The sequence below is a fragment of the Electrona antarctica genome, assembly GCF_951216825.1.
Source record: "Electrona antarctica genome assembly, chromosome: 18".
In the NCBI taxonomy this organism is placed as follows: Eukaryota; Metazoa; Chordata; class Actinopteri; order Myctophiformes; family Myctophidae; genus Electrona; species Electrona antarctica.
The window spans coordinates 30,585,414-30,608,115 of NC_136799.1; the positions used below are offsets into that span (position 1 = coordinate 30,585,414).

The 22,702-nt window shown below is 40.9% G+C and overlaps 1 protein-coding gene across 3 annotated transcripts in view; it reads right to left on the minus strand.

The window, feature by feature from the left end:
• The window catches only part of myo6b (myosin VIb), a gene marked incomplete at its 5' end in the record, with an annotated part of 43,085 nt that overhangs the window by 12,173 nt on the left and 8,210 nt on the right, over nucleotides 1-22,702 (minus strand). For all 3 annotated transcript variants that reach the window (XM_079527830.1, XM_079527828.1, XM_079527829.1), the window contains 18 exons: nucleotides 1,998-2,076; nucleotides 2,468-2,676; nucleotides 3,975-4,125; nucleotides 5,650-5,740; nucleotides 6,867-6,996; nucleotides 7,170-7,247; nucleotides 7,511-7,641; nucleotides 8,324-8,417; nucleotides 8,659-8,697; nucleotides 9,559-9,729; nucleotides 9,975-10,070; nucleotides 11,056-11,183; nucleotides 12,755-12,827; nucleotides 13,390-13,481; nucleotides 14,761-14,918; nucleotides 18,311-18,455; nucleotides 19,926-20,106; nucleotides 22,489-22,569. In XM_079527830.1, coding sequence (XP_079383956.1) covers nucleotides 1,998-2,076; nucleotides 2,468-2,676; nucleotides 3,975-4,125; nucleotides 5,650-5,740; nucleotides 6,867-6,996; nucleotides 7,170-7,247; nucleotides 7,511-7,641; nucleotides 8,324-8,417; nucleotides 8,659-8,697; nucleotides 9,559-9,729; nucleotides 9,975-10,070; nucleotides 11,056-11,183; nucleotides 12,755-12,827; nucleotides 13,390-13,481; nucleotides 14,761-14,918; nucleotides 18,311-18,455; nucleotides 19,926-20,106; nucleotides 22,489-22,569 — 2,127 coding nt within the window. The remainder of the gene's footprint in view (nucleotides 1-1,997; nucleotides 2,077-2,467; nucleotides 2,677-3,974; nucleotides 4,126-5,649; nucleotides 5,741-6,866; nucleotides 6,997-7,169; nucleotides 7,248-7,510; nucleotides 7,642-8,323; nucleotides 8,418-8,658; nucleotides 8,698-9,558; nucleotides 9,730-9,974; nucleotides 10,071-11,055; nucleotides 11,184-12,754; nucleotides 12,828-13,389; nucleotides 13,482-14,760; nucleotides 14,919-18,310; nucleotides 18,456-19,925; nucleotides 20,107-22,488; nucleotides 22,570-22,702) is intronic.

The window sequence follows — 22,702 nt, forward strand, 5'->3', positions numbered from 1 at the left end:
AGGAGTGTGCCCAGGGATGAAAATATTTAGTTCAATAGTAGACAGTGGGCGCGAAGGAGGCAGTGAATATATGGATATATATATAGGTTAGCAGAGATGACAGTTGAGAGCACAGGGGAGTAGGCAGAGGGAGGAAAGACAATGCTCAATGCTGGGCATAGACTAAATCCTATAGTTGAAAAGGGAAAATAACTTAAGTCATAGTAAGCAATAACTCACTGCTAGGTAACAGGCCATGGCATATTGGGTATACACACAGTATCACAGGTTGTCGTTCAACTGACAACCAACCAAACGGTTACCGCTTGTTGCATCATAGTCATTTTGAAAGTGGCTCTCAAGTCAAAAAAGTGTGGGCACCCCTGCCATTGAGAATGCATTGGGCGTTTAAGTTAAATAACTCCGAAACTACAAATCATTTCAAAGTAAAAAGTTCCAGCATGTGTCTCCACAGTAAGCTGAATTATAAAAAGTGTGAATGGAGTTTCTAGGTGAAAGTGCTTTTTTGACGTGCCAATATCTGCCATTGAGCCCCATTGTGAATTTCTCAAATTTGAAAGCACTATATTTCTAAAACTATGAAACATTTCAAAGATTTCTTTTCAGGCAAACATGTCCACCGTAAGATGAACCTAAATAGGCCCAAATAAGCCCCCCCAGTTTATATTGAAACTATTTTCAGCAATGGTACACTTATTTTTTCAGTGGGTAGATCTTGTTGAGCTGGTCATTTTGAAAGTAGATCTCACGTCATAAATGTGTGGGCACCCCTGGGATAAACGATCAGTTTCTGTTTAGATTAGATGACTTATCATTCAGACTTCACACTTATTTCTTGCGACATTTGTATGGTTTTTAAACAAATATTTTTCTCCTTAGCTGTGGAGTGATAAACAGTAGAACACATGCATTAGACCAGTGGTTCCCAAAGTGGGGTCTGGGGACCCCCCAGGGGTCCTTGAGGGAGTTCCAGGGGGTCCCCAGCTAAATGATAGTTTAATTCTATAATTTTAACCCAAGATTTTGCAACCCATGTTTCACCCAGTGTCAATTATCTAATGTGATCCTGGGCTCTATAACCCTCCGCCAACCTGGGGAGAGCAACGGATTGACCTCATGATTCCATCAATGCATGAGCGTCCATGCACTCGTGCATGCACTCGCGTTCTTTGCACCAGACAGGGGGGAGTTTCCCCAGTTGGACGTAGCACGTGGAAGGAGCACGTTATTCCAACCAGTTCCTTTCCCCTCCATCAGCCGCCTTGAGCCGTAAAAATCTTCTCTGGAGATGCAGTGGTTCCCTGGCATATCTTTTCAAATGGGGGTCTGCGGGCTAATGAGTATCAATTTGGGGGTCCTTGACATGAAAAAGTTTGGGAACCACTGCATTAGACTTCATTTCCATTATCCGTTATAGTTGGCATACCGTACCACACCTATCAACCAATCATATTACGCAACTTGAGATACCCGTTTTATAATAGTCAAGATATAATACATTATTAAGCTGAGGGAATTCAATTCATGCGCCATAAAGTAAGAAAAAAGAGTGACAATCCAAATGCATTGTAAAGATAAAGAGGTGGATGATAGTCCCACAGTGGGATATAAGGCTTCTTAAAGGAAGGAGTCAGCAGGAAGTGGAATTTGGAATCATCAATCATGATCAATGGGTGACAGCCCAAGACCCAAGCACCCACTTCTCTGCCCTTAAGTCTGACTCAGCTGTTGCTGTGGGAGACAGCAACATCACGTTGACTCCAAAGGGTAGAAGACTGACACTGTTAGGGACCCATGACATCAGGGTCAATAGTAGAGTACTGTACATTTCTATGCATTAGGCTACACTCAAGGTCTTTAAACTGTATATTCAGGTTGAAATTGCTTCACAATTTGAACAGTGAATTTATTAATCATTCATATAATTGTGCTTCACCGAAAACAATCAAAACATGCTAATTTTTTGATTGGGCTGGCAAATAAGAAGTTGTACAAACCTGCAGAATCTTCTCCTCTTCCTCTCTCTTCTTCCTCTCCTCTTCCTCCTGCTTCCTCTTCAGCTCCATCTCTGCTTTCCTGAGGTAAGGACAGGAGATTACAAACCGTTATTCATTTGAATGCCTTTGGTAGAACCCTGGGTTGTATACTGTAGCTACCTGGGAATCATACAGTACTGTGTAAGACCAAAATGTGTCAATCATCTTTATACGTGGCTTCTGCACTCTGTGAACTCTCAAAAATCACATCAGATTCTGTCTGTGTCTGTCTATAATTATAATGCAGTCTATAATTAAAAACATAGCTGGTACTTTCTGTTTCAGGTAGCTACAGTATACAACCAAATTGGTTCTACCAACACTTTACCCAAACCATTTGCACCTTTTCCAAAATGGACTTATTTAAACCCAATTGACCAATCAATCGCTATCAAACTTCAATTGATCATCAATCCCCCTTCTTCACTCACGTCCTTCTGTCATCTTGCTCCTGTTGGCGGCGATGTTCCTCCTCCTCCCTCCTCGTCTTCTCTCTATCCATCTCGTCTTCGATGTGCCTCAGTCTCTCCCTCTCCTCTTGCTCCTGTTTCTTCTTCTTGATGGATGAGAGGAGCTGCTCTGAGCGCTTCACCAGCCCCTGGTACTCTGCATCAATCTCCTTTCTGGTCATTATTGTGGCCTAAAAGGTCAAGAGATGGGGATGACCAACATGTCATAGGTGGTATTCATGGACCGATTTCATATTCTATACCCAGCTGTTAACTTCTGAACGAATATAGGCTCAAGTGTGTTCTCTAGATTGCTTGCTGCACCAGTTTTGCTCAACGCATATTAAATAGAGGCAGCGGAGACTTTAAAAAAGCCTTTGTTTATGTCTAATGTCTAACCTTTTGCTACCTGAACTTTTGTTGTTGTTTTTTAGCAAGCACCAGTCTCTGCTCCCTACTGAACAGGAACAGCAACCTGTAGGAGTCACTAATGCAGTGTCAAAGAATGCTCTTCCCACCAGTGAACACGGCCAATTGTGTTCGCTGGAGCGTGCGGCTGTCACTGTGTACCACCACCACCACCAGACATTCCCTCGTCAGACATTTTGTTCAGGGTGAGAAGGTAGAGGTCACCCTACTGTGAGGATTCATTAGAATAAGCCTCTAACTGCGACACAGACAGGGAGAATGACACGCTCTTATCCCTGAGGTATAGAGGTCTGAATGACAGACACTGGCATCTGTATCATTCAGTCGGTGAAACCACACCAGGGGCATTATTTAAGGACCCTGAACATCACTAGTATCTATACAGAGGCTGTTGGAGGCTGATTGGGAGAGCCAGGGAGCAAAGGAAGGGGCCCAGGTGGCTGGTGTAGCCGGCTGGTAATAAAGGCAGAAAAAGCCCAAACAATACAATAAAAGCCCAAACAATAAAAAATAAATAAAAAGCAAAGGAAGGAACTTGGTGGTTTAAATTAGTATAATCGTATCGTTTCTTTTGGTATAATAATCATTTGGTATGTACATCTTTTATTCTAACTCCTAATGCGACTAGCGAGACTAAACGAATGGATTTGCATAATGGAGGGGGAAAAAATGCAACGCCAACGGGAACCCACCACCGAAACATGATAGTTTTTTTCCTTTTTTCTAAACTGGATCACACGGCTCACTTTATTATTATTATATTGTTTTTATTGTTTTTTTTACACACAACAAGACATAGCAACATACATATATACACCACTAGACTACACATAAGCATACAATACATTAAGAACGCCTTGGGAAAAATAAGTAAATAAAAAAGACTGAAATACACGGCTCACTTTAGAATGAATACCAGGCTTTCCGATCTCTTAAAACCACTCAAAAACCTTGCAAACGTGGGAAACTTGGTTTCAAATTGCCTTTCAGTCAATGGAAATGGTGAATCTTCTCTGCTTGGCCTTACGTTGGAAGTAAGGCCAGGTCCTTGAACACTAACCTTAATCTTGGCCAGTAGAGAGTCTATGGAGGTGGCCAGGTCCTGGATCTGTTTGGCTATCGACTGCTTGTCTTCTTTCAGCCCGATCACCACCTCGTTGAACCTCTCCATGCGATTCTTCAGGTTCCCAACCTTCACCATTCCATCAATGCTGTGAGAGGAGAAAGTGCATGCAGGGCACATAGAATCAGATATTCATGAGATATATGAACATATATTTTTTAGAGCTGAATGATGAACTACTGTTACTGAATGATTTTAAGCATATGAAGCACGCACGCACGCACGCACGCACGCACGCACGCACGCACGCACGCACGCAGGCACGCACGCACGCATGCACGCATGCACGCATGCACACACGCACATGGAGTCCATGTGTGTAGTCCACTACACTGGACTACACTCCAGTGTAGTGGAAGATCATCATCTTGATGAATGCAGTTTTCCAGACCAAAGCAATACAGTAGGAAATGACTCCCAGAATGAGATTTTTTGATTGTTTGTTTGAACTACTCAAAATGTGCAATGTGGAATACTCTTCAAACCCCATCAAGCGTGAATGTTATTGTAAAAATAATGCACAAGGAGAATGAAGAAAAATAACATAATCCTAAATAAGAAATCTAGACGTAGGGAGGAGGGAGGGCAGACACAGAATGTCAGCAACATAAGTCACTGAAAATACTGTAGATGTTTATAAAGTAGGAGTAACCTTCAAACACTTTAAGCGCTAGAACAATAGACAAAATGTTTGTTTCCTGGCAGACCAAAATAAATGTACTCTTATGTACATGAATAGTAAGTAACAAGTAACAATAAGAAAGAGAGATGAGAGGAGGGAGAAGACAGAAGAGAAAGAGTGACCATGGGGATGATCGAGTGCCCATTTTCTTTTTTGAGGTAGATGTATGCCTAAGAGATGCCTAAATAGTTGAAACCTATTTTGAAGGGAACTAGCCCCTCCTATGTCCAGCTTTTAGTAACACAAACATTGAAGACAAAGGTGAGGACGCAAATTCTGATTGGCCGGAATGAGATGATGTATGATGATGTACGATGATAAGAGCGCCCCTTACTTCACACTGGTTAACAGTTAAAGGCTTAACTTCACAGTTCTTAATAAAAAGTTGATGCCCCTAGTTTTGAGGCCCAGTCCTGGCATGCATATATATTGAGCTTGAGTACCCAAAATAAAATATTAGAGAGAGAGAGAGAGAGAGAGAGAGAGAGAGAGAGAGAGAGAGAGAGAGAGAGAGAGAGAGAGAGAGAGAGAGAGAGAGAGAGAGAGAGAGAGTTAGAGAGAGAGAGTTGTTATGTTGTTGTTATGTTGTTGTTACGTTGTTGTTTGTCACATCTGTGATTGTGCTTTGGCAACACTTGTAAAATGGTATGCCAATAAAGCCTGTTGAATTGAATTGAATTGAATTGAGAGAGTTATGAGGTAATCTGACAGTTTCTGGGACTAAATTTAAATTTGCCTTTTTTTAAAGGTAAAAAGTGGTTAAATGCCTGATTCGTACATTTTCATGGACTTGATGCCCCTGCTTTTGAAGCCCAGTCCTAGCATGCATATATATTAACGTTGAGTGCCCACAGGGGAAGAACATAATGCGAGAGGGGAGAGAAGGAGAGAGGGAGAGAGAGAGAGAGAGAGAGAGAGACAGACACTCACCGGGGCTTATGCTTCCTCTTACAAAGCCACATACGGACCGTTTTCTGGATCTTGACACAGGCTGAGGCTCTGTACGTCATCTTGTGACTCACTGTTGGAGGTGTTTGAGAAGACAATAGTACTGTATAAGCAGCAAAAAACTTAAAACCAAAAACACACATATTTCAGCGTTGCTGGTAAGGTTGGTTTGCTAAGGTTCATAATATCAAGCCTTTATATTATGTTTGCAGACAGCTAACTGGAGATTATCTCCATTAACCAATTCATCCCATTAAAACCAGGAAAGCATCTGTATAATTTTGGATTTATGCGTTGGCTATTCAAAAATCCAAATATCTTTGAACATTTAAAAAAAACAATCTTTAAAGTATGAGAACTACTAATTTAGAAGGCATTTGTAGGCATTTGTAGAATCCTGTAGCACCCCTATTTTGGGCAGATCTTTCAAATATTTTCAAAATGTTTAGATTTTTAATTTAAAAGATATTTGTCATACAAAGTACATAGAGCTTTCAAGGGTTGGTGACAGATTCAATTGGAAATTATAATGGCTTCCTTATTTAGCTTTTTTATCTATAGCGTCTTTCCACTGTTTAGGTTTAGCAAATATATGTTTTAATGTTTGTATTTATGATGTTTGCATCTCTGTTGCTATCTTGCTATCTGTTGCTGCTATCTCCTTAAAAAAGGAGATGTTATCTAAATGGAACTCACCTGTTTAAATAACTGAAGAAAACAAATGAGTCTCAGTAATGAACTATCCTGAGAAATGTGAAATATGCAGGAGGCAGTGTACTGCTCTAAAGGTAATGTAATAACAACTAATGCTTTGACATAAAGGAGTCATGCTGCTCTTTGGAATAATGGGGAAAATCAATACCAATTGTCAGGGACCATAATGGTTCATGGGGTTGCTTTTAGAGTCACATTCTATATTCCTACTGATTGCCTTGTGCTTTTACTGTTTGGAACAAATAGAAAGTGGGTAAACTTGATGTATGATCTATTAGTGTTCTACCGTTATAAGAAAAAAAGCATCTTAAAAAAGCAGCTTAATTCCGTCTTCGAAAAACTGAAATGACTGAACTTACAAACTAAGTTAGGCTAAAATATTTAATATTTCCACAATGTGTGTGCAGTTCCATGTGGTTGCATAATGTCCTACAGATGGCCCTGCAGTGATGTCTGCGGATGTGGATAACATGATGTTGACATACGTTTTATGACAGAGAGAGTACACCACTGGATCTTCTTCCAGCGACTACACACCAACCACTGGTTGACCTTCTTCAGCAGCTCTGCCAGATGCTCTGGATCTGACTTCATGATGTGATCAAACTCTGCAAACTGACACACGCACACACGCACACACACACACACACACGCACCCGCACCCGCACACGCACACACACACACGGACGGACGGAAGGATGCACAATTATTTTGATACCTAGAGTACATTGACTTGTATAATGATCTGCAAGTGAAAAACATGGCTGATGGGGCTGGCTTTCCTGTACCTTTCCAGGACGGAAGAACACTCTGGTCAGTCCAAATTTGTAGTCATTAACGTTGAGCCCCAGGGCTTTGAACAGAGCCTGGAGGAGACCAAAGACATAACACACATACCTACCATGACACAACAATACCATACCGTGACAGAAATACCATACCATGACACAGCAATACCATACAATGACACAGCAATATCATGCTAAGCATCAAGTATTTATGATTAAACACAAGCTACATGGATCAACAGTACCAAATGACACAACTAAACCCATGCGCTGGAAATGTGCAAAGTAAGCTGTATATATGACATAATGCACGACGGAAGCCGGTCGTTCGGGAGGCCCACCTTGCAGAAGAAGCGAGGATCGAGTCGCGTGAGCTTGTCGGGCATGTACTTCTTGTACATGTTGTAGAGCTCGTGGAAGGGGGCTCTGGAGGGGAAACCTCCTTGCATTAGGTCCAAGACAGACACCATCCCTAACCAACACAAGCACATGAAAACAGTCTGAAATACTGCACATCTGGACACTGAGACAGTCACTGTACGCAGCGGTGGAAGAAGTACTCACATTCTTCACTTGAGTAACAGTATCAATACCACAATGTAGAAATACTCGGTTACAAGTAAAAGTCTGGTATTCATAATAAAAAGATCTGTTCTTTTCATCAAACGACACAGTTGTGCGATGGAGAATAAATAGAAGTTTAGTGTTGCTGCAACAGGTACAGAATAGAGCCCTGCGTGTGACTGTTTTCATAATGCCGCTCCACCTGGATTTTTGACCATTACCGGCCGCTCCTGCAACGTGTGTGTTCCACTTCCACCCACACCTGGGAGAGCTTTTGACCGCCTGCCCCCGCCTGCAGCAAAACTTTATCATTTCAGCACCGTGGACAGAGACACAATGGGGACACCCAGCTAGAAATAAGTATCTTCTGCCACACCATACTCTAGCCTTCAACTAGCCAATCTACATCGACACGTTGTTAGCTTGTAGATTGGCTATTTGTACTTTTTTTAAATGTTTTAAAATAGTAAGAAATGGCAAATAAGTTTAGGGATAAGGGGTAAGGGGTGGCGCAAGATATAGGGCTCTATCTATAATGAGCTCTAGGGATGATGCACAGATTATTCTCTGACACATGGTACTGTACATACCTGAGCACTGCAGTTGAGACAGGATGTGGGCTCCTTCAAACTGGTGACTGACCATTTTCAGGTTGGGTTTCACACAGCGGATGAAACTTGCACCCTTTAAACACAGAGAAATAACGGTCACAACATGTGTCTTATTGTCTTACCCTTAATAAAGCCTCTGTATTACAATGTTCATGTAGCCCGCATCCAAATAGCAGCTTCTGCTATATTACTATACTGTATTGCTTCCATCGTTTGCTATTTCAAAGACAAATACTTTCAATGTACTCAGAATGTGACTTTGGGGGAGTAATGTTAAAGGTCAAACTCTCAGAAAAACATTGGACGTTACTCACTGTGCTGCGAAGCTTCTCCAAGAGCAGATTCAGTTGAGTCTGTAAGCAGTAAAAGCAACTCAAACCTTTGCCCTTTTTGCGACACAGGGTTCTGTATTTAATGAGGAAAACTCAACTCAGTAATAATACAGTCATATCCACAACGAGAGTGCCATGCATCACAGTCAAGAGGTGAAGTAAACTGTGTACATGTACTAGACTAAATAGAGTTAAAAATCATGCAAGGACAATTAATGTGCATGGATTTAATAAATCATCATCACAATAACAAAGGGTGTGAGTATGCAAATGAATGAATTAATATTAGTGAATGAATGCCTCAACATTGCTTCTTTAATAGTCTCCTCCTTTGGTTTGTATTTCATCATTGTAGACTGTCTACATTTTAACAGTTAAACCAGATATGTGACATTTCAATCAGATATCCAGCCCTGATTCCAAGACACATTGATTACCAGTTCTTTGAAGCATACACACACATCAGGCCCGGTGCCACAGGGGTGCAAAAGGGTGCATTTCCCCCTTAACCCAACCTCCTTGCACCCCCATGTGAAAAGTGTATTTTATTTTATTTTATTTTTTAAGTTGAGTGGTAAAATTGTATTCATTCTTGCAATGTGAGTGATGGGGACTCTAATGTACCCCATACCTTACGCCTAACCTCATGAACATAATTTACCGGATGGATGTGCTATGTTTTTCAACAATTATCTAGGATTTCAAGGTAACACGGGGTGAATCATTTATATAAAAATAATCATTTTGTGGGTGAAGTATTCCTGTGTCAAAAAAATAAAGGTTTTATTGCATTTGAGAAGAAAACACTCCAATAGAGTTGATTTGGTTTTGTTCTTGGGAGACATCCTCCAACCGTAAAACAAGACCCATGTGGTCTCTCACCTTGAACTTGTTTCCTACGCTGATAAAGCCCAGTTTGCCAGCCTTCTGTTTGGAGTCCTTGGCATTGTTCGAGTTCTCAAACAGTTCTCGAACAAACTTGTCCTTCGACTCGCTCACCAGGCACTCCAAGGACATGTGGAGGGCGTCGTTATTCTTCTCCACAAAGCGGATCTAAGGACACACGCACACACGCACGCACGCACGCACGCACGCACGCACGCACGCACGCACGCACGCACGGACACACGCAAGCACGCGCGCACGCACGCACGCACGAACACACGCACACACACACGCACACGTACAGTAAAACATTGTTACGTTATTTTCATCACAGAGCCCTGGGGGACTCCGGTCAACTAAGTACAGGGTGTAAGTGGTTAAGGATTAATCAATACAATCTGGGCTATAATTACCGTTTCATAGCACACCGCTCCAGCAAAATGCCTGATGATGAATCCTTCATCATCTCGGACATTCCTGTGAACGGCCAATTTTGACTTCCTGGGGACCTGGGTGACGTGACAAGAAATTATATGAGCGGTTTCACTTCAGTGCTGATATATCAATCAGAAACGCAAGAGTAGATTCTTTGAGAATGGGGATTGTTTGGGAGAATTACACAACTACCGTATTACTAACCTATTACTGAAGGTCTATGGGATATACAACACACACATTCTGAGAAACAAACAGCAATCTAATTTACAGTTATTAAATGCTTTTGCCTGCATGAATAATCACGCTTATTACAATTCTGCAGTTCTACTTAAGTAATATTAACAAATTACTTAGTAAAAGAGACAAAGCATGTCACCCCTGAATTCATTATTAAACTTATCTAAAGCAGAGCAGTCATTCGATATTCATTATCTTTTAGAGTTTCTCTTGGTGTGTAAACATTTTTGCACATATTTTAGCATCCACTATATTTAGAAATTGTTCTAGACAATGACTAATAGTTTTGTGTAGCCTGGCATGGCCAGACTACTGCTACATTACATTTCTTTAAGCATTGGAGGATTCGTCTAAGTTTTGTGTGCATTAAATGTAAAGAATCATCCTCTTTTTTTAAATGCACACAATTCATATAATCTCCGTCCACATAATGTGGTCACAGGCAGCCAGCTCTCGAATTCGGTCTTGAATCGGTGTCAAGACACGTTTCAAAAAGGATTTCACGCTTGGCTGAAAAACGTAGGCCTACCATGAGCAATGGGACAATAGCTACAAAGAGATTGAGATAGAGGGAGGGCCTGGGGTCCTACGTCAGTGCTGCTACATGCAATGATCACAATGACAGCGAAACAACTCTCAGACCTCATTGTATGAGAACGATGAGAAAAGGAGAATTAATCGATTGAGATAAGAATGAATGGATAAAAGAAAGAAAGAGACAGAAAGAAGTAAAGAAAGAGACAGATTGAGAGGATATAAAAGAGAGGCACTGAGGCAGGTAGCTCAAGAGAGAGAGAGAGAGAGAGAGAGAATTCTCACGGTCAGTCTGAAGTGGTCTTTGTGTTTGCTGTGTACAGCCACGGTGAAGTGTTGGTCGCTGGCCTGAGGTAGACGGTTCTCTTCATCCAAAATATCCAGGACACCCACCAGCTTCGCCTCCACCAGGTCTACAGACAACATCAACTCATTGAATTAGTCATGCAAAGCTATGTTTCAGTTATTATGACACATTTTAAATTGTACAGTATAAATATTGTGTATTATAATTCCAACTTATATTTATGAGCATTCTAAGATGGAACTTGTTTTCTTCTTAAAGTGTCAAATATGTCAACTTTGTGTGTGTATCCAGCAAAAATAAATTCCAAGGAATCGGGACAAAACGTCTTCATCAAATTTGAGTCTCTCGAGTCTGCATTGAGATGCCACCTACCATGTTTTTACCATTTCGTGAAAACATGTTAAGTATTGGAAATTTCCAATTGCACATTGTTTGTGTCTGATCGTGAATATTCAGGCACAGTATATGTTCATCCGGATGTTCATTTAGCTGTATTTGTGAATTATTCATATGATGCTCTGAGTTTCGAATATGACCTGATAGCAAGGACCTCAGACAAATTTGCATGAACAAGCATCTGTGCATAAATCCTGCAGATTGATGACTGAATTAATGTCCAGGCAAATAGTAATTTGCAAGTCATGAACGTTATTCATGGCTGTCAGTTAACCTCAAACCTGAATAATCACAGTGAATTTGAAATACAAATCAAACCACTTCACCTTCCCACACTGACTACTTCAACCATTACTGGAGGATTCATTCGTGATCCGAGACAACACAGGCCATTACGCATGCTCCCTTTAGATACAGATATTTCACCATTCTGGATAACGAGAACTAGTATTTCCATGGATCTGACAGGTGACTGCCACGGGGCAGATATGACCGTATACTTCCATCATTCTCGGCACGTCTGTGGCAAGAAGGGCTCTACAGACGCCAGTCCTCAAAGACATCACTTCAGCTTAATGATGTGCCCGAATGCCACTCAGTGGTTCTCTGTCATGGTAAAACCACCCAATATACTGCCTCCATGTCAGCCTTTAGATATGGACAAACGCACGCACGTGCGCGCGCACGCACACACACATACGCACGCGCACACACACACGCGCGTGAACACACACACACACACACACACACGCACACGCACGCACACACACACACACACGCACATGACACGACCCCCCACGCACACACGCATGCATGCGCTGTACGTGCGTGGGCGCACACAGACCCACACGTACGTACGCACACACACAAACACACACATGCACTCACACATAGACACACCCGCACACACACATGGCCACCCACGCACACGCTGTGTGTGTGCCTGGGCGCACCCACGCACGCACGCACTCACGCACGCACGCACGCACGCACGCACGCACGCACGCACGCACACACACATACACACACACAGTTCCTCTTTCAGTCCCTTCAGAAAACCAACTCGTTCAGGCATCTGGTTCACTCCATGGGCAGATCTAATCTAAATCAGCCTCTCCGTACCTCTGTTCTCTCAGTGACTCCATTTCACAGCGTGAAACAGTGAGCTCTCTCGGGACCCGCTACCTTAGTGCCCTGATGACTAGTGAATTCAAAAAGGTGTTGGTTTGATGTTACGGTGTATTCTTTTACAACAGAGAGAATGTTCACAGCAACACCTACCTATGCAGTCCTGGTTATCGACATAATGAACTTCGTTTACTCCAAGTCCTTCCTTTTGATACAGCTCTTGCTCCTAGACACAAAACATGTCAAAAATGAAGACCGCGAAAAAGCATTGTGCACTTTCTTGTAAAAACTCTTTGATTCTATGCAAAAATAAAGAATAACTCTGTTTGACTTCACTGTGTGGCTCCAGGATATTACAGACTTACAAAGGCTCCCTACACCTCAAAATAAAAACTAAATAAATCTTTGTTCAATTCAAACAGACAGAACTTTGGACACATAATAGAAGTGGCTGAGATTAGAATTGTGGCAGTTTAATTGGAGACCTTGGAAACACATAAAGCAAGAGATCACAGGAGAGAAGCAAGCCGCGCTATGTCCCTTGAGAAATTATCATTCTAATAAGAGAAGGGAGCAGGACAGAGAGAGAGAGAAAGAGAGAGAGAGAGAGAGAGAGAGAGAGAGAGAGAGAGAGCAAGACAGCCACAGAAAAAGAAAAGGAGTTTCAGAGTGCAGCCGCCACTTACTCAAGGCTGGTAAAAGATTGCGTGAGTAGCACGGCTCGAAGCAGGTCTCCTAGGCTACTGAGCATGCTAAATGAGTTTAATTCATGTTTTTGCTGCACCCACCTCCTTGAGAATGCGCTCGTTGAAGAACTGCTGCAGTTTCTCATTGCAGTAGTTGATACAAAACTGTTCAAAGCTGTTGTGTTCAAAATACTCTGAGGGGATGAATAAACAGAAGAGGCGTTGAAAGATTTTGAATTATGATCGATTTCCAGAAAGCCAAATTTGTACTAGAGTTGTGCGCTAATGAATGCAGTAACATGGATATTATTTCTTCGAGTGAATTGAAGTGAACACTGTAGATGCAATTTAGGGTACTTAAACATAAGTGCAGGAAGAGGCAAGAGTCTGTTTGAACTTGACACTCGACAAGTTGAAAGTCTAAAGTAATAAAACAACACTGGATTATATACACTGAACCTGTTAAAATACATTTAAATACATACATATTAAACACCAACAACCCTGCCGCCTGGAGGGGGGCGGTTGCCGCCTTTGAGTGGAGTATGCATGGGTCTGCTCTTATTGTAATGATTTGGTGCCTATGATAACTGTATTGTCTGCCTTTTTAATATATGTATTTATATACTGTATGGATATATTTCCTGAATGGTAGTCTATCAAAATTCAAGAGCCACTTATTGTCATTATGGTTCATTGTCCTTGCCATGTCTTTGTATATTCAATCTTTTTATTTATAATAGTGTTGTGCCTGAGCTGTTTTTCTTTTCTTTTCTTTCTTTTCTTTTGTTGTTTGTTATTATGTTCTTGTTGTGTAATGTCTGTTTGTTGTCCTTAAATTTGTTAAAACCAATAAATATACTTTATTAAAAAAACAACAACAACAACAACCATTACATACCCCCTTTCCAAAAATATACTTCCAAATACAGTTTTGACCAACGTTTGAATAGGTTGAAACTCATATGATAATCAAAACAGTGTTAATGTATGGTAAAACATTACATCATCTGGGGAGTTACTGGAGATCAAATGTTCCCCTTGGTTTGGTAAGCGTTCTATATACAGTTGGCTGATATAAAGGGCTCATCTGTACAGACATACAGTTGGGTGCCACCAATATTGTCCCTTATTATTTGACCCATTTAGGCCTGACCTCAAAAATTTAAAAAATGCTTCTAAATCCTCCAGTTTTCTGAAATAAATATTTTCACGATTTTTCAAAAATAGCAGACCTACAAGCTCGTAGCGCGCCACTCGGTGGCGCGCTATGAGCTTGTAGATCTGCTATTTTTCAATAGCTAAATTATAACATAATGTTTAAAACACCAAAAGGGGTTCCCGCCCAAAATGGGTTAACTGTCCTTTTGCGCAGATCACGCAAACCTCAGCAAAAAGAAAAGGACAATATCGATGGCCTCCAACTGTAGCTATCAGAACTTTAATTATTTCACTGAAGTCAAAACTCGTTACCAAAACCAGCGATGTCCAGCACTCCAATGAAGTTGGAGGATCTCTCAAATGGGAAGCATTGGTTGACCCGTCTGACCACGTGATCAAACAGGCAGCTGTACACGGCTTTGGCCAGGGCATCACGGGCATTGTTAGCTTGTTCCACCCTCAGAGGCACCCTGGGGAGACAGACAAAGTGGAGCATTTGCAAGTCAATCTGAAATTGGGACACACTTACAGTACTTGCTTTCCCCCCCTACTTTTACATGCTTCCACGCTAAAGTAAGTAAAAGTTCTACAGTATTAATGGGTCAGTTCTTGCAGAATAGGATTAACACACCTTTGTGTCTCCAACCGATCTACATTATAGCTGGGTGAGCACTTTTAAATGAGGGATTCTGAGACATTAAAACTGGATATGGACCCCTGAACCCTGCTTGAATCTCTAATGTCTCTTTAACACCATTTTGTTTCAATTATTCAGCAGGGTTCAATGTATGAACCGAGTGCAGTTCCACAGGGCACTGGAGTTCAACTCAGCAAGTCCACTAAAAAGACGACGCTCGATTAAAAATGCAAGTCCATTTTAAGCAATGGCAGGCCTTTATCCATTATTATTATATTATATTATTATTATATATATTATTTTGAATAGTCCTTCCTTGTTGTATGTGAGGAATTATGCACTGAGAGCAAGTGAGAAAACAACAGCAGCACAGTGCCATGCTATAGTATGGCCCGACGCAAAGCAAAAGACTAAAGTGTGGTTCTTTTCTCAGAAGTGACTTGCTCACAGTGCATTAACAGAACGCACTCCCTCACCACATCAAACAGACCCACACCCTCCCATCCTTCAAACCTGCCCTCAAAACCCACTTCTTTAGAATTGCTATGAAAATATAATGTATATACATTAAACAATGTGCTTTCTCATCAATAATGCCGCACTGGTCCATTGTCACCTAATCTCAAATATAAAGCATTTGCAGAATAGGGTGCTTTTCCTTCTTTCAGAACCAATGCAATCATTGAGAAAAACAAAACAAAACACAAAGAGCATTTAAGGGCATTAACTTATACCCTTCAAATCCTCCCAAAGTTTTGTTTATTTTGTGTTATTTACCCAATGGTACTACATACCCACGGTTTATAGTATACCAGCTTCTCAACGTCGGTTCCAGAGACCACCACAGGTCCAAATGAACCCTCGTGGTTCTGTAACTCAGAGAGTGTACGACTGGAACCAAATGAACCTGTAACTGGTCTATTTGGTTCCATTAACACTGAGGATTTACAGTGTATATAGGGGTTCCAGAGATAAAACATCACTGACAGTTGAGAGTTGAAAGGCTCCTCACAACATATCAATGTTGTGTTACGCACACATGTACAATTGTCCATTCATTGTCAATTGTCAATGGGAATGTAATATTTGTGTAGGACAAAGTTTGTGCACACACACTAAAAGCTGGACATAGGACCCAGGGCCTAGCACCCCTCAAACATTATAATAATAATGGTACCAAATGGGGGTCCATGGTCTAATCGCATATCAATCTAGGGATCCTTGAAATGAGGTTGAGAATCACTACCTTATACTTCATAAAGCCTTACAGTACTGTATAGGAACAGGGTTACTGACTAACCTGAATTAGCAACTACCACCACCACCCCAACCCCCTAAGTTATCCTCAACCTCCACGGGCCGGAGTAGGGTGGATCACTGTGGGGTTTCATGACAGAGCCCAGCCCCCTCTCCTCTCCCCACCTGCTCTCCAGGGCAGGCACCAGGCCCGTACTGTACTGCAGCCATTCCCTCCAGTCTCCTCAGATAAAGTCTGCATAATTTATGTGGAGAAAACACTTCCAGGCTGGGCCAGCTAGCATCTGGCCTTCCTGAAATATTCATCCGCTAAACCTAGCCCTGTCATTCAAACACCACACCACCACTATTATTGTACTGCTAGTGCACCCTACTGTATATATTCCTTGTTTTGGTCAAGACATTACTGTACACGTTAATGTGTCAGGAACCCGTAATGAAGGAAGAATTATCAAAGGAATAACCCAAAACAATTTCATATTACCCCAAATCTTTCATATTCAGATTACCGTCATAATAAACTTCAATTGCTGTGAAACTGTACTGTATGTGAGCATATGCCCATTGTGAATATGCCATTTATGTTACATACATACATAGAGGAGATGTACAGTATAGTGTATGCTGTTTGCTTGCGCACAGATAAGTAGGTATGTTATTAAGATAGTTTATAATTTAGATACTAGATTTGATGTTTACCTGGTATCCAAGTTACTTACTGCCACTTTCTGTGGCTGTTTTCTAAGCTTTCTACAGTATGTACAGTTGGAGGCCATCGATATTGTCCTTTTCTTTTTGCTGAGGTTTGCGTGATCTGCGCAAAACCCCTTTTGGTGTTTTAAACATTATGTTATAATTTAGCTATTGAAAAATCGCAGATCTACAAGCTCATAGCGCGCCACCGAGTGGCGCGCTACGAGCTAGTAGGTCTGCTATTTTTGAAAAATCGTGAAAATATTTATTTCAGAAAACTGGAGGATTTAGAAGGATTTTTTTTAAATTTTGAGGTCAGGCCTAAATGGGTCAAATGATAAGGGACAATATCGGTGGCACCCAACTGTACTTACTGCCACTTTCTGTGGCTGTTTTCTAAGCTTTCTACAGTATGTACTTGATCTGTTTGTTGACTAGGGCTTATGCTGCTTACTCCAATCTCTTGCTCTCTGGAATCTGGATATGAGCGTCTGCTACAGTAAATGCCTAAATTGTACATGGCAATAATCTCATTTATGTGATATTCTCCATTTACTAAATCCCTGTTTAATCCAAAATGTAACAGGCTTAATACAATCTCAGGCTTTGCCCTCTAGTGCAATCTCCATAAAGAAGTCTTACCACGGCACACAATGACCTCAGATAAGGACAGCAGGGCTACAGTCACTTTGCCAACTGCCAAGTCACTGCCAGTGTCATTTTAACACTATCGCCATCTAAAGACGATTAGCTATCTTAACCACTTAAGCCCTATTTTATACTGTGTTGTACAACGCTGCCGTGCAACGAAAGGAGCCAATGCGCAAACTCATGCAGATTGGTTTGCGATTGCTCATGCAAGTGATGTGAAAGAACATTTTTGTTCATCCTCGCTAATTTTCCCCATGTCATTACATGCCCAAAATAGGGAGGCCAGTAGTTAAGGTGCCTCCTTAAATAAAGGTTGACTCTGCAAACAAAGAATGAGGAGCCATAGCATTTCTTTCTTGGATTTAGCATACCTTGTATCGAACTGTACTTTCCTGTGCTTTTTGTTTGTTCGATCAATCAATCAATCAATCAATCAATCAATCAATCAATCAATCTGCCACAGACCAGCAAATTGCAACTGTATTTAGTCCCTCTCCAGTTACATTTGTTAGTCTTCTTAACTGGTGACAGCTTTTCCACTAAAGTGGGCCAGACAAGTGGAAATTGCTGCTTGTCAACAGCTCTCATCAAATAGGATCAATATAAACTACTGTGAATTCTTACTTGATTACTGTTCCTTTGGCGCCCCCTGCTGTAGTCAGCATGATTCTGGTGGTGAGGCTGACCTGAAGGTCATCCTGGTCCAAGCCCAAGAGGTCGGCACAGTATTGCAGAGATGGGCCGGACTGATTATGCAACACACATCCGCCTGAAGAATACACACACATTGCAAATTGAAACGTATATAAATGTCATCCCTAAATTAACAATGGGCATTCGGCCAAACTCAATAAATGAAAAATACAACAGCTGGTCTTCTCCTTCCAGATCCTTACTTTTAGATGGATTTTACTGAGTTAGCTCTACAGTACATCAGCCTGAGGGGGTGATGACTGTGTGTTGGCTATAGCTTCACAGGCAGCATGTGTGTCTTCCGCCGTAGTCTGAAAACCCACCTATTCAGACTCCACCATGGCCCGTAGCACTTGCCCTAGCCTAGCCCCCTTAGATAGCACTTTATGTAGACTTAGGTAGTATTTTTAAACAGACTTATAGCTTGTTACGTAGACAGCACTAGAATTGCATTTTTATGTAGTCATAGCACTTTATAGTACACATGTATAATATATAATATAGTATAGTATGTATAGTTCACATAGATACTCCACTGTTACGTTCTTAGTTTACGCTTGAGTCATGATAACTACTTTTTATATATGTGATGTATGCCATGCTTTTGTTATTTGTTTTTGTTATTGCTTAATGTAAATCGCTCTGGATTAAGAGCGTCTGCTAAATGCCTAAATTGTAAATTGTGTGCATATGGCACCATTTTTAAGAAGTTCTTCATATCACAGGCAATGCTACTGCTCTCCAATCTTCTACCATAATACTCTGTGATAATGACCCATTGATGCTACCGTCACAAATGTTGTTTTAGTCAAGGAGCCATCTAGCATCTACTGACATATTTAGTGACTTATAATGCCAAATCAAATAGTGTTTAGTACAGTATGTGCTATTACCGACAGCCACAAAGAGTAGGCTATACTTCTATGAAAGATAATTGCTCAAATAAGGTTGTATACTGTAACTGATAATCAAGCTCATGTACAGTGCATATTAGAACATAATGTATAGAAAAGGCCTGCAATATCCACACCTAGAGCCTTTGTGCAGTTACTAATTATTACCGATGTGATATACTGTCATTTGATGTTTTTAACGCAACTCTTTATTGGACATTTTAGAAATAGAGGGATGGAAGCGCTGCAGGGCTCTGTTAGTGGCTCTTAGAGGTGCTCTTTGGTGATACAGGTAAACCATATAGATCTGTTAGTGGCTCTTAGAGGTGCTCTTTGGTGATACAGGTAAAACCATATAGACTAAAGGTATCCTTCCTCCAAGTTGTACTGCTTGTCAAGGTGTAAGTTGCAGACTTGAAAAGAAAAGAAGGGAATCCAAGGCACTCCGTCTTTGGTGAAAAATGTAATAGTTTATTTGATGAGCAAGGCAAATAAATAACAGGACCTATACGCGTTTCGCCCAAAAGGTCTTCGTCAGGGTCTATCTGTCTTTATTGGACATGTTTGTGCATGCGTGTGTGTTAACAGTTATCCCTGTTCACGTCTCTTTTAGCGCATACAGTAAGCGTTAACCGTTACAGTCAGTATCTCACCTGAGCTACTTCCTGTGTCCTCAAAGTCGATGTTGCCAAGGTGCAGAACCCCGGCAACAACCCTGAAGAGGTCCAGCTTCTCGTCGTCGTCCAGACCGATCCTCTTCATGGCCCCACACATCCTATTGAAGTCCCCCAGGTCATCAAGAAGAGGGTCTTTCAAAGCACCAGCCTTTAGATGCTGGGAAGGCGGTATACAGTCGATTAGTCAGACACATAAGACATCATAGAGAGAGAGCTTTAAACCACCACCACAATCACACACACTATCACAGGTACCAATAAGGCTGTTCCACTATACTGTACATTACCGTACATCTCTTTCTTTAGGCTGGTCATAAGTAGTTTTGCTGAGAAGCAGAAAGGATAAACATGCAACATACTGTAGAATGTCACTGGAAAACCTCAGATCACATTCATGATGATTATAGTAATCAACTGGTGTCGGCGTGCTCTGCTTCAACCAAAGCAATTTTATTTATATAGCTTACTGATTTATTCATTTACAGTAGCCAATTATCCCCCCCAATTTGGTCAGTAATTAAGTGATGGTTGGCTTACAGTGACAGTCTAAAGCTTGAAATACTGAAAACCAGAAAAGAACATATTCTATTTTACACTCTGAACACACATCACTCCTTAAAGCGTTATTTAAATCTGAGTGTACAAATAAGTTCCGTTTGTGTACTCTTTCAGTTAAATGAACACTGAAGAATCGACTGTGTAGTGTGTACCTCCATGCAGACAGAGAAGACGCATGCACTCTCATTTCCTGTTTGCTCTGCAAACAGCCACATAAAATAAAATATGAGCATCTCAGTGTTTACACTGGAGAAGACAATTACACTAATTGACAGTGGAATTGGGTTGCTATAGGCAACGGCTTGGGTCCAAGTATATTTCCGTATGTCAGCTACTGATATTCACCAACACTGCATAAAGAAATAAACTTGGACCCATTTAGAATGTTGAAAATGTATGTTACAAAGAGCAGAGAGCAGTATTTCCTGCTAAGGAAAAAAAGAAAGAAAAAACAAACAAACAAACAAACAAAAACACTTAAGATCACCTTATCGTCCTATTTACCACCGACATGTGAGGGGATGTAAAGATACACAAATCACTTCATTAGTCAGTCATAATGCAATGTTATTCACACATACTCTGCTCACTTCCAGACACACAGTGAAGGCTTCACTGCCACTGTCACAGTCTCAGACTTTGTCTCATTAATGATTGTATAGCATCTAGGTCTTGTATTTCTGTGTATGTTGTTCCGTAGTCTAGTTTCCTTGGTTCTGTTTCTCTTTGCCCCAGCTGTATCTCATTTGTATCTCATTTGTAATCACCCCATGTGTATATCAGTCTCGTTCCCCCAGTCAGTCCTTGTATTAGTGTTTTTGAGCGGTGCCTAACCGCTCCAATTACGCAGCTATGTGTGCGTGTGAGTACGCACGCACGCACGCACGCACGCACGCACGCACGCACATTGGGCGCCCCTCAATTTCATTTTGAAAAGCTGATGGAAACATACCATAGTCTTGACAATTGCAACAACATGATGGAGAACCAAGAACTGTTTTGTGTCCTTGGTCTAACTTTCCAAGGAGTAAATGCAAATAGCTGTTGGTAAAACCTTGATTTGATAGCAGGGGGGAAAGGTGGTGACAGTGGATCCCCATGAAGAGCTGCTGTTACATACTGCTCCTGGAAGTCTGGCTTATACACAGTAAAATCCTCTGCGTTAATTTAACTCTGAGTGTACAAATGTACAGGGAACCATTTGTACACTCAGTTAATTAAGATTGAGGCATTTACTGCAATGAAAAGTAGTAACCTGTTACAAAATTGTTTTTTTAATGTAAGGGTACAGTACTGTATGTACTGTTCCAGTTTGAAAGATATGCCAGTGAAATTAATTCATTTAGTAGATAATAAGTCCCCATGGGAGTGAGTTGTTACAATTATTGTACTGATATACAAATATAGCATAATTAAATGTGCAGACGTTGTCGATTTTTTTTTTCCATAAACGATTTTGTTGAGGATTTATTCAGGTTAATTTCACTTTCCCACTGCATTTCTATAATAGTAGCAGATTGTCTGTACAACATTGTCTCAGATTCTTTACAATCTACCCAAAATACCAGGGATAGTAGGCTACTACACTGTACTTCAATATTTGGTCACAAAATGATTGTATCTTACAACACACTTTGCACTTTGTTTCACTTATTACAATTTCAAAAATGTAGGCTTCCATCAGACTCTCTTATCCAAAGCAACTTACGGAGTGCACGATCAGAGTAAATAACATAAACCCTAAAGTAACTAGGATACCAGGTTTCACACTAGTGTCATGACATCACTGGCAAATGTAACACAATGTAAAACAAGCCTGTACATGCCAAGTTGCAATTAGTTAATCACAGAATAACACGCCCCAAATAAACAAACAATAAAACAAAACGTGAAAAAGGTGATACAAAGTTATGAATAATAATTACATATAAAAAGCACAGTGGTGTTAATGGGGTTCAAATTTGAAAGAACATGGTATTACCTGAGGACTCTTGCGGTTCTGCGTAATCTGTTTATCCGAGTCCTTATCAGCAAAATATCTGGTGCATCCTCGATTCAGATACTGTAAGTAGGAAAGCATCAAAAACACAGATGCATGATTAATATTTGGATAATCAGATTTCAGACACACAATTCAGTGTAATCTTCTTGTGGGGAAACCTTCGGGGGCTTGTTGTGTTGTTTTTCATCATCAA